This window comes from Mesoplodon bidens (assembly GCF_964165515.1).
Source record: "Mesoplodon bidens genome assembly, chromosome: 2".
Classification (NCBI taxonomy): domain Eukaryota; kingdom Metazoa; phylum Chordata; class Mammalia; order Artiodactyla; family Ziphiidae; genus Mesoplodon; species Mesoplodon bidens.
The window spans coordinates 165,280,744-165,296,070 of NC_138177.1; the positions used below are offsets into that span (position 1 = coordinate 165,280,744).

The window sequence follows — 15,327 nt, forward strand, 5'->3', positions numbered from 1 at the left end:
TAACCACCGTGCCACCAGGGAAGTCCAGTGTCAGTAATTTGTCCGCTGTAACCAATAGGGTATTGCAGAAATGATGCAGTGTGACATCCAAAGATAGGCCATGAAAGACATTGCAGCTTCTGCCTTGTGCCTTGTTTTCTTAAATTCGGTTTGGTTCCAAAATCCATTCTCTATGTGGCAGATTTTATATATATATATATATATATATATATATATATATATAATTTTTTTTTCCGTATGCGGGCATCTCACTGTTGTGGCCTCTCCCGTTGCGGAGCACAGGCTCCAGACGCACAGGCTCAGCGGCCACGGCTCACGGGCCCAGCCGCTCCGCGGCATGTGGGATCTTCCCGGACCGGGGCACGAACCCACATCCCCTGCATCGGCAGGTGGACTCTCAACCACTGCGCCACCAGGGAAGCCCTATATATATATTTTTTAAATAAATTTATTTATTGGGTCTTCGTTGGGTCTTCGTTGTTGGGTCTTCGTTGTTGCGCGCAGGCTTTCTCTAGTTGCGGCGAGCAGGGGCTTCTCTTCACTGTGGTGCGTGGGCGTCTTGTTGCGGTGGCTTCTCTTGTTCCGGAGCTCAGGCTCTAGGCGCATGGGCTTCAGTAGTTGTGGAACATGGGCTCAGTAGTTGTGGCTCGCGGGCTCTAGAGAGCAGGCTCAGTAGTTGTGGCACACGGGCTTAGTTGCTCCGCAGCATTTGGGATCTTCCCGGACCAGGGCCGAACCCGTGTCCCCTGCATTGGCAGGCGGATTCTTAACCACTGCGCCACCAGGGGAGTCCGGCAGATTATATTTTTTAAAATAGCCTTCACAGTAGCTTCCATCCCACATGCTCTTCTACTTTGTCACCTCCTCATCAAGAGAAGGGATCTATGTCCCCTCCCCTTGAGTCTGGATGGACTCCTGACTGCTTTGACCAATAAAATGTTGCAGAAGTGAGGTAATGTGACCTCTGAGGACAGGTCAGATGATGAAACACAGCTTCAGATTTGTTCACTTGTGCTTGGAGTCTTGATCCACCATGGAAGAAGTCTGATTACCTTGAGGCCACCATGTTGGAGAAGGCAAGGTATATATGGAGGGGCCCTACATAGGTGCTTCAGTCAGCATTACTAGACTTTGTCATCTCAGTCCAGGCACTAGATACACAAGTAAGCAGAGCCTTCAGATAGATGATTTCAGTTCCAATAAGTTTCCTCCAGCTTTTGAATCTTCCCAGCTGAGGACCCAGACATTAAAGAACAAAGACCAGTTGTCCCCACAGTGCCCTGTCCAAATTCTTGATCAACAGAGTTTGTGGGCATATTAAAATGTTTGCTTTAAAACACTAAATTTTGGGGAGTTCCCTGGCGGTCCAGTGGTTAGGACTCAGTGCTTTCACTGCCTTGGTCAGGGAGCTCAAGATTCCACAAGCCCCCGGCACAGCCAAAAAAAAAACACCTAAATTTGGGGGTAATTTGTTATGCAGGAATAATAACCACAAGACTCTGTATGTCCTGACAGTTTGGACCTTCCCGAAAACGGCCCGTCCCCCAAAATCCTCGAACTGACGGTTAGCTGAAGATAGCTATACTGCAGGTAACATATGGTCTTAAACTGAAAAGGATGCAACCAAAATCCTGCTAAGTTGCTTTTAAGGTTAGTTAAGAGTGGTTGAAGGACTTCCTGAAGAACTAGATGATATCTTTCTCTGTTTATACTATATTCTTCCCCTACAGCGGTTTATACGGCTGTGTAAATGGGTAAATTAAGGTAATTCACACCATAAATGTGGTCATAAACGTAACCTACTGTCGTAGTCTGTTTGGGCTGCTCTAACAACATATCACAGACCGGGTAGCTTATAAACAACAGAAATTTATTTTTCACATTTCTGGCAGCTGGGAGGTTCAAGATCAAGGGGTCAGCATGGTCGCATTCTAGTGAGGGCCCTCTTCCAGATTCATAGCTGGCACCTTCTGGCTCTGTCCTCATATGGTAGAAGGGGCAAGGGATTTCTTTGGAGCATCCTTTATGAGGGCACTAATCCCATTCATGAGGGCAGAACCTAAGCTCCTCCTAAAGGCCCCACCTCCTAATACTACCATCTCTAGACGTTAGGATCTCAACGTATGAATCCGGCGGAGAGGAGAGGGGCAGTAAACATTCAGACCGTAGCACTTATAAAACTATCATTATTTAGAGAAAATAAGTTGTCATTGCACCTACAGAACAGAATGACCAGGATGTGACAGTGATAATGTCTGAAAGGCACCTGTTATTTAGAAACCTACTAGCACCAGTGTTTCAAACCACTACATCCCTCTCCTTGAGATGACATCTCAAAAACCTTTCACTCATACCTTCTAAAGATTCATCCCGTATTAATTCTGAGTAATAATGGTAAATATAAAATCAAGGAACAATGGTGTTGTCCAATATTCCATTAAATGGGAGCCTCATGAGGAGAGGAACTTTGTCAATTGTCTTCACTGCTGTATCTTCATTGCTTACCAGTGCTTATAACAAAGCAAGCACTTAAACTGAATAAATAAACTCAAAGAAGAAAGAGAATGATTTTATTCTCTGACGGACATAAAACTCCCTATTAGCACTGTTAGGTTTTTAATTGTTTAAATTCTACACGCAAGACAAACTGACTCTTTTCTAGGTTGCAGGGGATTATGGGATATGTCTATTGATGAACCAGCAAGAAATAAATAAAAAAAAAAACAATTATACGTAAGTCAATATGAATTTTTATTAACACACATTTTTCAAAGTCTGTACAAACCAAAACATTCCTGTGTTTTAAAAGGTCCATTATTACAAACATACAAATAAACAAAAGGTGTTACCAAAAGTTAGCTACTCAATTTCATGGTAAAACAGTGTCATGAGTTTTAAAAACCAAAATTTCAAGACTGAGGTTTCTTCCTTCCCTTTTTGGAACTTGTGGAAAGTTAGAAAATGTGTGGATTTGCTTTATATTAAATGCCAAGACCTTAAAAAAAGATTTAGTATAAAACTAAATGTGTTTTTACATTGTCACTTCATGTAACAGAATTTCTCAAGTCTTTGAACTTAAAAAAAAATGTAACTTTTTTTACAATCTTTTCCCCATAGTCAATGTAAATGCATCTGAAAATATTATCTGACAGTTTATCTTTACCTAAAAGTTTCTCATTCAAAAAGTTACAAAACTAAGTAGCACTGCCATTTCCCTTGCTTAGGAGGGAAAATTACATCCTCTACTAGAGTGATAGATAAGTAACATGGTCCATTGTTCCTCTTACCAGAAGGAAGCCACTCATTTCCACATCTCTGTCCAATTATATGCATGGCTCTACTTGTGAGAATGCTCACAAAATAGAAGCATTTGCTCCTAGGAAATGCCTAGCAAGTTAAACTTACTGCTACACTTTTGGTAGACTGAGGTACAAATGTCATCTGACCTTATGATTACCTCTAACTCTAGTACCACCCCCTGCATTAATGATTCCAAGGTAGCTGGTTTTACTGTTTCATGGCACACTACACATCTCTAGTTCCTTTCACAAACATCATCTAGAGGACCCGAGAGTACGGCTAGAAATGCAAATCTATCCTTTCACCTGGAAAAGAGAATCCATGTGCCTATTGGATCAAGAAGGGAAAAGAGGACACAGTTCAGGCTGCGGCCAAGCTGCTTTTGAGAAGCACCTGTTTTCAATACATTTCCATTAAAGGCAGGGAGTGTACAGGCTGGGGTGGGTGAGGAGGAGTGGGGAAAAGGTACAGTGATATCATTCTCCCAGGACTTACAGTCCATACTTGAGCAGCTCATACTAACCTCCAAAATGCTCTGTAGTCTGAATATTATCCCATTTTGAATCATGTAAAAAAAAAAAGTTACCTGAAAATGGCCCAGTATGACAACTGATATAAGTAAAGGGCATTTTTTTAAAAAGAGGTGGCAGTGTGAGAATTTAAAATCAGTCACATAAAACAATCAAGAAAGAGGTGGAAGAGAGAAGTGTCCAGTACAACCTGGACAACCCTTCTTTCTGCCTTTACTTAGAAAGACAGACTGTCCCAATCTTTGCTACCTCCCTTAAGTATCTTCTTACATGGTCTTCCAAGAAATCCTCCAAAAGGCACTTAACTCCAAACTTACATATTGAATTGTTTCACCTTAGCAATCAGTTTTTAAGACTCCAAAGTAACAAGAAAGAAAAGATCTGATTCTTTTACTAAACGCTAGAGAGTAGGACTTTTTTTTTAAGAGGCATCATTTTTACAAGAAGAACAAGCTAGGCTACCATTACTCCTTTATCAAGAAAAAGTTTCTTTTTTTAAAAAATAAATAAAACTCTGGCTATACATAGTACAAAGTTCATACGTAATACACCTGGAAAAAAACCCAAGAGTATACCCTGAAGCAAAAGGTTTATTGGAGAGAAAAATTCTCTTCCACTGTACCAAGTCTTAAGGTGGCAGTTTTCAAAGTTCAGAGGGTGGCAGTGATATGTAATTAATGCCAACTATTTGCTCATGGGTATGGCAGGATGCAATGATGGACCAAAAAAAAAAAACCCAAACCATTCTGCACATAACACTGAGCAGTGACCACCACACACACATAAAAAAGTAACAAAAGAGAGACAGATAGAGAGACAGTAGTACTGAGAGGAGGGCTGGGGGTAGAGAGGGGAGTGAGTGAGAGAGAGAGAGAGAGAGAGAGAGAGAGAGAGAGAGAGAGAGAGAGAGAGCCTGAAACCCCAAACATTCAAGCATGCAGTCATAATACAGCACAAACCAGGTGTTTCCACTCAGCCCCACTGCAATCACACAAAGAAGGATAACTATAGTAAAATAGAGATTTCTTAAGAAAGCTTGCAATTCCCAGAGAACAGCTACGTTGCCACCCGAACCCAGGAATCCATTGCTATTGCCAGGAGCGTCCTTGTGGCCTCTCATGGAGAGGTTATAGCTCCTGACTTCTCTGACTTCTTGCTCTTGGACAAGGCAGCTGCCTGCTTCAGGAGCTCTCGGTTTTTGGCCTTAAAAATAAATAAATAAATAAATAAAATCAGTGCACGCAAGACGTTTTAGCAGGATAGGCTATGTTTTTCATGCAGATGCCAAGGGAGACAATGCAGAGGTCAGGAAGAGGTGAACAAATTCTAGAGGCAGAAAACAACAGAAAGCTCTAGGGTTTGGTTCAGAGGGAAGAAAGTATTTGCTGGAGATTAATCAGTGTACTTCAATCTCCTGGGATCCACTATTACAAAAGGATGCTTTATGCAACACAAACGAACCGTGGAGTGCCTTAATGTGCTGGATAAACAAAATTTACAATTCAGACATCTGGAATCACATCTGGTTTATCCAAAAATCAAAGAACACGTTTATTAATTCCACTGTTTTTGAGGGAAAAAGATCAGAACACATCCAAGAGAAAATATTAAAAGACATCTATAAGGTGGATTAATGTGATTTGTCAATTCTCTGAGAAAAAAGAAATCTAACAGATGATCACTTAAAATACCATCAGCTAAATAAACCAGAGTTACCATATTAAATAGGCAGAGTCACCTGCAATTGTTCTGTAACTTCTTTGTGGGTTTTCTCCATCTGGTTCATTTTGGCTCTCATCTGAGATTCTTGGTATTGAAAATCAGCCTTCAGCTCTGTGATCTGAGGGAAAAAAAGGCAGAGTGACCAGAAGAAATCTCTGTGTAATGAGAAATGTTTTGGTACCAGAGCGCTAAATGGTCCCCCAAATTAATGAAATCCAGGGCTCTCCTAGTGATTCATACCTAAATCAAAGCCAGGGAACTGTGTATCCTATTTTTTCTAATGATTTCCTGAAAATCACACAAAATCCTGAAATAGCATGTTTGATACTTAACCACTTACTAGAAGGTTTTAGGTATTTCATGTATTTAATATATGCAATAATCTTTCAAATACCTCCAAATAAATCAGTGATTACAACAAATATGACTGACAGTTTGAGAGAAGCCATGAGAATAACAGCTGCTGCCATTTACTGAATTTTTACCTTGTTCCAGGCAAACTGTTTGATTATATTATTTCATTCAATTCTATGACAACCCTGTGGGTGAGTAATGTTATTCTTCCCATTTTATAGATGGGAACATCAAAGGCTTAGAAAGGGTTAAGTAAAGTGGCCAATATCATACATGTTAGCAAGCAGCAGAGCTAGAATTCAAACTCCAGCCCTTCTTCTATTGACTATGCTATTCAAGGAACACAGAGAAGAGGTATCTAAATCAGAGAAGTGATGTGTGAGCTGAGTTTTGAGGTACAAGCAGCAACTGGCACATGAGGTAAGGAAAAGGGCATCCGAGCAAAGGCAACAGTATGGGCACAGGCAGAGTGCAAGATAATTGAGAGCGTGTTCAAATGACTGATGAGAGCGCCAGGAGATGAGGCTACTGATAGGCAGGCATGATGTGGAAGAGCCTGTGTTCCAACCCAAGAGTGTGACCTTGATCCTGAAAGTTATGGGAAATAATCTACTACTTGTTTTTGCTCTTTCTAAAACCCTAACTTTGTGGGAATTCTCTGGTGGTCCAGTGGTTAGGACTCAGCACTTTCACTGCCCTGGTCCAGGTTCAATCCCTGGTGAGGGAACTAAAATCCCGCAATTGCAAAGCACTAGAAACAAGTGTTCATTTTGTCTCTATTTTGAAAAATCCTTTTATGTGTCATTCTGATCTAGTTCATGAAGAAAATATACTTGGGTCTGCTTTCATCTGACAGTCATGTAGTAAATTGGAAAGAATATTGGTCTCTTCCCATGCACCTCCACCTTACTGGCAGAGTAGAAACATAGCACAGTAGAAACAGTAGGGTCAGAAAGATTTGGGTTCATTCCTTTGTTCTGCCATTTATCAGCTGTGTGATTCGGACATTTAACTTGGTCGTTTAATCCTCTTGGGTCCACTTCCTCATCTGTAAGATGAGGTAGAAACCAGATGCAAAGAATGCAGGTAAAGATTTTAACATTATAAATGTCTTTGTTAGCCATTCAGAATGAATCATAGCATTCCGAACACAGTGCAAAACAACATACAGCCTCTGGAAGAAAACAGAGCTAGAGGAAGGGACAGGAACCCTAAGGGGAAAAATACTGAAGGTACTGTTCATCTATGAAATGATGATAATAATAATTCCTACCTCAAAGTGTTGTTATGGGGATAAATGAGTTAATATATATAAGCACTTAGAATGGGGTAAGGCACACAGTAAGCATCCAAAAAAGTTAGCTATTATTTTTATTGTTATTAAAATATTAAGGCAAAAATGAGATATTCTCTAACAATCTGAAAATAAGAAACAATAGATATGAATCAGAACAAGGACATAAAAAATTCCCCTAAAGAGGGGGAGATGGCTCTTAGACCAGAATAAGGCTTTACTGAAGATACTAATGAGCTCAAAGAGTAGGTCACTCAGGAAGGGAGTTATCAGCAATAGAAACAAAGTGATGCAGTTACAGAGGAAGGCCTACCTGAACACTGTCCAGGGAGGAGAGAGACCTGATCCACATATTTTGAGTATTACTGTCCCCTGGACACAGCCATCCCAATAATAGAGACGGAGGCATCAGGTTCCCCTAGCCTGAGAGCACTAAAAATTCCAATTATGTAACTACTTCCTCTTGTCCCAACTCCGTGCTCATTCAGCACCCTCTGATTACAAGCTTCCTAGAAAGCTTATGCTGAAAAGAGTAGTACTCTATTATATTAAGAGGCAGACATTATAGTTGTGAATTAAGAGGCAGACATTAGTTTTACACATCATCTCTGTAAGCTTGGTCAACATCGGTCCTCCCTTAGAAGTGGAAGCTTCCTCCAAATGCAAGAAAGAAAAATCAACTTTTGGGACTTCCCTGGTGGCACAGTGGTTAGGAATCCGCCTGCCAATGCAGTGGACACGGGCTCGAGCCCTGGTCCGGGAAGATCCGACATGCCACGGAGCAACTAAGCCCGTGCGCCACAACTACTGAGCCTGCGTTCTAGACCCCGCGAGCCACAACTACTGAGTCCATATGCCACAACTACTGAAGCCCATGTGCAAGAGAGAAACCGCGCAACAAGGGAGAAGCCACCGCAATGAGAAGCCCACGTACCGCAACAAAGAGTAGCCCCCGCTCACCGCAACTAGAGAAAGCCCGCGCACAGCAATGAAGACCAAACGCAGCCAAAGATAAATAAATTTATAAAAAACAAAAACAAAAAAGCAGTTAGCATCATGCCCTGCACCACATATACCCGCCTGTCTCATTCTGACCTGAGAAGCACTAACTAAACAGTACCTTTTTCTCTTTCTCTAAAATCATTTGATCCTTTTGATGCAGCATCTTCTTTAGAGTGGCTACTTCTTCCTTCAGTTGGGCAATGATGACAAAGTGGTCAGTGCCTGGTGAGTCCAGAGCCAGGTCTGGGGAAAAGCTGAGTGGAAAAATGGAGGGGGAAAAAATCAGTTGGATTGATAAACTTTTTTCTACCTGAGTTCACATCATAGGCCACTTGACTGCAAGTGCAAGAGCAGGAGCAACTACTTGAATTGCCAGCATCAAGCAAAATACACACCTGACTTGAGAGTATTTGCTAAACTGCACAGGTGAGGTAGCCATCAGATAACTATACCAACCAAAGCCACAACCTACAGCATTCCTGCAGCATCTCTGCTCACATTCAGGACTAAAATAAATGCCTTCTCACAAGAGCCAAGGATATTCTGTTCCAGGTTCATTGAAGATCTCTGGTTATTTATGGGTGAGAGTCATAATTTTTTGTGATTAGATAATTTCCCTAGAATCTGGATAAATTATCAAGTGTAAGTTCATGTGTTTTTCTTTAAAGCTACCCATAGAGTTTTTGACTCTTCGTTTTCTGCTCCACAGCCCATGATGTGGTGCAGCTGCTGTGTTCCGCCCCAGGAGCAGTCAGTCTTTTTAAAAAGTGATAGAAGATGAAATTAATAGGAAAGAAGCCAACTTCCCCCACTACAACTGGCCTGTTCATTGTCACTTCCAAGATCAAGAATTCTGCAATATTTAGTTAGGAAAAGAACAAAGAGGTGGCAAACTGCAAAGTCACACCACAACCTGGGGTTTTCAACAGATTCCTCCCAGTAATAGTCTCTGAGCACTACATTTTGTCAAAGTGCCAGGTGAACTCCATCCTTTTAGTAGAGTCTCTTAACGAGGACAAGTTTCAGGGAATCTGTAAAGCTCTGAAACTGTATGTACAATTCTATGCATACATACAATGGATGGTTTCTAGGGTGAGAATCCATAGCTTTCTAAGGCTGGTCAGAGGTGTCTTAGACCCAAACAAGTTAAGGAATCACTGCCAAGAGAGTCAAATCCTGCCCTTCTCTACAGACTTCCCAAAGGAAGCTCTTTATTTTTCCCAGGGCAACCTTTAAAGTAAAACACAAACCTGTTTCTCCTAACAGATACTGCAAATACTGATTCTCAACTCCCTATATCAATATAGCAACTACTCTAGATATCCCTTGCTGTTGGTTCTTTCCTACATCTTAAACAACATCTAATAACTAGTAATTCTCTACACAGGTAGAAACTCCGAATAACAAGGTGAACCACTGGACAAACTTCCTCATAGTTACCAAGTCAAACATTTCTATGGCTAGAATGGGAAGACACACTCCATTGATAAGAATATTCCCTCTCAGTCTACATGAAGCATATGAGAAGAATGTTAGAGGAAGAATGGATCCCTGCTTTTCTAACTGATAAACATGCAGAATTACTGGGTAACAAAAAGTAAATGTAAAATAATAAAACAAGGCATGCAGGAGAAAATATTGAAAGGAACCGTCACTGTCTCCACCGGTTTTCATGCTCACCAAGGGACTGTCTTCCCTCAACCCAACAGAATCTAGGTAAACCCATAACCAGAGCAACAAATGAAATGGAGTAATGGGCTAGTATAACTAACTTCTTCTTGTCCTCACAGATCCTAATACTCTGCTCTACCTGCTTCTTCTTTTTTTTTAACTGAAATATAGTTGACATTCAATATTATGTTAGTTTCATACATAATGATTTGACATTTGCATATATCATGATCACCGTAAGTCTAGTAAACATCTGTCCCCATATAACATTATTATATTATTGACCATATTCTTTATGCTGTATATTACATCCCCGTGACTTACTGATTATATAACTGGAGGTCTATACCTCTTAATCTCCTTCCACCTATTTTGCCCATCCCCCACCCCCACCCTTCTGACAACTACCTGTTTGTTCTCCGTACCTACGAGCATGTTTTCATTTTGCTTTGTTTTATTTTTTAGATTCACATATACATGAGATCATGCAGTATTGGTCTTTCTCCAACTTATTTCATTTAGCATATACCCTCTAGATCCATCCATGTTGTTGCAAACAGCAAGATTTCATTTTTTATGGATGAGTAGTACTCCACTGTGTGTGTGTACATAGCTTCTTTATCCATCTATCAATGGTCACTTAGGCTGCTTTCATTATCTTGGCTGTAACTAATGCTACAATGAACATTGGGGTGTATATATTTTTTTCAATTAGCATTTTTGTTTTCTTCGGATAAATAATTAGAAGTGAAGTTGCTGGATCATATGGCAGTACTATTTTTAATTCTTTGAGGAACCTCCATACTAGTGGCTGCACCAACTTACAATCCCACCAACAGTGCACAAGGGTTCTATTTTCTCCACATCCTCATCGACACTTGTTGTTTGTTATCTTTTTGATAGCCATTCTGACATGTGTGAGGCGGTATCTCATTGTGGTTTTGATTTGCATTTCCCTGATGATTAGTGATGTTGAACATTTTTTCATGTGACTGTAGGCCATCTGTATGTCTTCTTTGGAAAAACGTCTATTCAGGCCCTCTGCCCATTTTTTTTTTTGATAAACTTTATTTATTTACGGCTGCATTGGGTCTTCATTGCTGCGTGCGGGCTTTCTCTAGTTGTGTCAAGTGGGGGCTACTCTTAGTTGTGGTGCGTGGGCTTCTCATTGCGGTGGCTTTTCTTGTTGTGGAGCACGAGCTCTGTGGCGGGCAGGCTTCAGTAGTTGTGGCACACGGGCTCAGTAGTTGTGGCTCGCGGGCTCTAGAGTGCAGGTTCAGTATTTGTGGAGCACAGGCTTAGTTGCTCTGTGGCATGTGGGATCTTGCTGGACCAGGGCTTGATCCCATGTCCCCTGCATTGCCAGGCTGATTCTTAACCACTACGTCACCAGGGAGGTCCCCTCTGCCCATTTTTAAATAGAACTGTCTGCTTTTTTGATGTTGAGATATATGAATTTTTTGTACATTTTGGATATTAACCCCTTATCGGATATATCGTTTGCAAATATCTTCTCTCATTCAGTGGGTTGCCTTTTCATCTTATGGATAGTTTCCTTCATTGTGCAAAAGCTTTTTAGTCTGAGGTAGTCCTATTTGTTTACCTTTGCTTTTGTTTCCCTTGCATGAGGATACATATCCAAAAAACATTGCTAAGACCAATGTCAAAGAGCATACTGTCAATGTTTTCTTCTAGGAGTTTAATGCTTTCAGGTCTTACATTCAAGTCTTTAATCTATTTTGAGTTATTCTTCTAAGTAGTGTGAGAAAGTAGTCCAGTTTGATTCTTTTGCATGTAGCTGTCTAATTTTCCCAACACCATTTAGTGAAAAGGCTGTCTTTTCCCCACTGTATATTCTTGCCTCTTTTGTTGTAGATTAATTGCTCACATAAGTGTGAGTTTATTTCTGGGCTCTCTATTCTGTTCCATCAGTCCATGTGTCTGTTCTTGTGCCAATCCCATACTGTTTTTATTACTGCAGATTTGTAATACAGTTTGAAATCGTAAAGTGTGACACCTCCAACTTTGTTCTTCATTCTCAAGATTGCTTTGGCTCTACCTGCTTCTTGGGGGAGGATTCTTCCTATACCAATAGATTGTTGGCTAAACTAGTTGTGTCTTTCCTGTGTTAGGTCCTGACCTCTCTAACTCTGTAACTCCTGATTAATAAGAATTGCTGGGTATCAAAATGAAAAAAGATGGCTACGTTACCAAGGCAGAAAATCAAATTCAGTCTCTTTCTAAATACCTCCAAAGACAGGGAACTCACTATTTCTCCAGGAAGCTTCTTGTCTTTTCCAAAAGCTTAAGAGAACATCTTTCCTCAGGTTGAGCCAAAACCTGCCTCCCTATCAGTCCCATCCATTAGTCCTGGGTCTGTCCTCAAAGGCCACACAGAGTAAGTCTAATCTTTCAGGCATAGTTCAGAGGGAGAATAAAATAAAACTATAAGGAAAGGAAAAGAATGTCCTTTAGAAACAATAAACCACAAGGTGTGCCTGGAGGTCACCCACTGCTTTTATTGCCCATAGAACAATAAACAAATATGATCAAAAAGTGCATTTATCAGGGAAGGAAAGCTAGAAATGAACTCAGATTTTCTTCAAATTGAAGAGTTTTTGTTACAATTTCGACAAACTATAAAATGTTGAGATGGAGGCTGTGAATTTTATAGGATACTAAAAAATAAAAAGACTAAGGCATCTTATAAGTATAAAACCATGAGAAAAATGGTTTTATTTAAAAAAAAACCTAAAGTAATGGGTTCTCTATGATATGGAAGGCTAATGAATAAAGAAAAAGAAGAGGACTTCCCTGGTGGCGCAGGGGTTGAGAGTCCGATGGAGGGGACATGGGTTCGTGCCCCGGTCCGGGAAGATCCCACATGCCACGGAGCGGCTAGGCCCATGAGCCATAGCCGCTGAGCATGTGTGTCCGGAGCCTGTGCTCCGCAACGGGAGAGGCCACAACAGTGAGAGGCCCGCATACTGCAAAAAAAAAAAAAAAGAAGAAGAGAAAAAAATAATCAAATATTCCTCGATATTTAAAAAATAAATAAGAGGACTTCTCTGATGGTCCAGTGGTTACAACTCCACACTTCCACTGGAGGGGGCGCAGGTTCGATCCCTGGTTGGGGAACTAAGATCCCAAATGCCGTGCAGCGTGGCCAAAAAAAAAGAGAGGAGAATATGGTAGTATAGAAAGGTCAATGGAAAACTGTTAGAGAGCAACCTGCAGAAGACATGAAGGGATAAAAATGCAAGAATAAAAGCATAAATTTAAAAGTATATAGATATTGCGTGTGGCTGATTCACTTGGCTGTACAGCAGAAACTAATACAACATTGTAAAGCAACTATACTCCAATAAAAAAAAGTATATATGGATATTTTAAGAGTGGGACAAGCAAAGTGGATTGTGATTAATTAAAAACTGGGAGGCAGTCAACAATAGATAGTTAAGAGACAAAACTGGTAACATTTACTACAGAACTGAATTCAAAATGGATACTCAGGAAAAAATTTTTGGTTTGCATGACATTAAAAAAAGGACTGTTAAAAAAAAGTCTTGTCAGAATGTTTTCAAAATGAAGGAAAAGCAAGGGAAAAAACCACAAAAAGTAAAAAGAAAAGGAAAAATGTAATTTACCTTGTATATGAACTTTTAAAAGACAGAAATGCAAACAAGTGGAATAGATTGTTAAGATTGCTAATGCAGGAACATTCAAATGGAACTTGTATATGTATGAAAATAATTTTTTTGGCAGCAGAAAAAATTTTTCCAAATTTTCAAGTTATTAGGATAAGTTTTTTTTAAATTACCATGTACATTTAAAGAAAAAATTATTTTTAAAGATCTTTCCCAGAAGACATTATGAAAGACCATGCACCTAAGTTAAGGATCGGCATCCTACTTGAGGAAAACAATCATTGCTGGTAACCGGATGCAATAAAACACTGAGCAGAAAGTTTAAGTCTTTGGCTTGGTGTATCCATAGCAATAGTCAGCAAGAATAGTGGCAGTATCTCAAGAACAAAATGAGCTAATAGAAGGCAAACTTTAAGGACTGTTGGTTAAACTAAAAGTTAAACTAAATGAGCTTTTCCAGGTCATTCAAACATAGCCTGCGTCACAAATAGCACAAAACAGAAATGATGAATCTAAAGGCTATGGGTCTTGGCTTAGGCCTTTATAAAGCAGGGCATTCAGAATGGTTCACTCTTTAAAAAAGTAGTTTTTACAGGATCATGCATCCTGGCAGAGGTGATGGGACAATCAGTGCCACATCTATTTTCTTCAGAATGGTCAAACTAGCTGCTCAGAGAATAAACAATAAAGCTGATCAGAAAGATGGTCTTTATGGTTCCTTCCCCTACGTAATCAGAGTATCTAAATTAAGCATTTCTAGAAGGATCAATTCAAGAAGTTTAAAGTCACTAATACTAGCATTAAGAAGATAGCTTGCAGAGTCTCAAATCAAGTTAATGAAAAAGCCAACTTCATAGATGCTGTGTATCCTGCTAAATAAACAAAATTCAGCCCTGGTAATCCTATATGCTGGTCTGCTCCCATACCCACCACTGCCTGGGAGGGAGAACCGAGAACGGAAGTTTTCAGAATGGAGATGATTCCAAGGATTTTAGGGATGAGTGTGCCAGGTGGTCTCACTTCAGGATGCCCAGGCCTGGAGGAACAGAAAAACAGGTGGCCCCAAGACTCTGCTGAGAAGCCGCCCACTGCACCAACATGGATGGGGCACTCTGGATATGAGGAGAAAGTAGCTCGTAAGCGAAGCATCACTGAGAAGGAGAGGGGAAAGTGAGGAATAAAAATGCATTTAGAAGGGCTTAAAATGAAACAAAAATATTTAAATGCATCTCCTTCTCTCCTGATCCAGCACTTGCATTGGGCTATCTCTGTTAATGCTAAGGAAGCATGGATTATCCCTCACAGACTGAGCAATACTGCCTTAATTCCAACTTGTCGGGAATTCCCTGGAGGTCCAGTGGTTAAGACTCAGCGCTTTCACTGTTGTAGCCTGGATTCAATCCCTGGTCGGGGAACTAAGATCCTGCAAGCTGTGCAGTGCGGCCAAAAAAATCCCAACTTGTCTCTGCTTTGCCTCTGGAGACCAACTCCTGCCCTGCCTGGAGGAGGCTACAGGCACAGATCACAATAAAAAGCATCCAGCTATTGACTTCTTTGAATTCGTGTGAGGATGTTATTTGTGGACTGCAGAATTCAGTTGCTATGAAATCCAGTTATATATTCTAGACAAGGTTAGATTTATAAACAAATATCAGTACTGTTTATTTATAAGATATCAAGTGGCTAGTGTAGCGACCCTGAGAACTTCATTGACAACCGTAGACTAGCTCCATGACACACCCTAAAATGTATTCCTGTTTCAGGAACTGTGTATGCATTTCAAACAGAAACATGCACACACACTTGA

The 15,327-nt window shown here is 40.4% G+C and overlaps 1 protein-coding gene across 1 annotated transcript in view; it reads right to left on the bottom strand.

Moving 5' to 3' along the window:
• Positions 1-2,733: 2,733 nt before the first annotated feature.
• FAM76A (family with sequence similarity 76 member A) overlaps positions 2,734-15,327 on the bottom strand; it is a 28,080-nt gene continuing 15,486 nt past the window's right edge. Inside the window, exons 6-8 of the mRNA XM_081225836.1 lie at positions 8,321-8,456; positions 5,569-5,670; positions 2,734-5,033 (exon numbers count right to left, since the gene is read on the bottom strand). Coding sequence (XP_081081962.1) covers positions 4,947-5,033; positions 5,569-5,670; positions 8,321-8,456 — 325 coding nt within the window. The 3' untranslated portion in view covers positions 2,734-4,946. The remainder of the gene's footprint in view (positions 5,034-5,568; positions 5,671-8,320; positions 8,457-15,327) is intronic.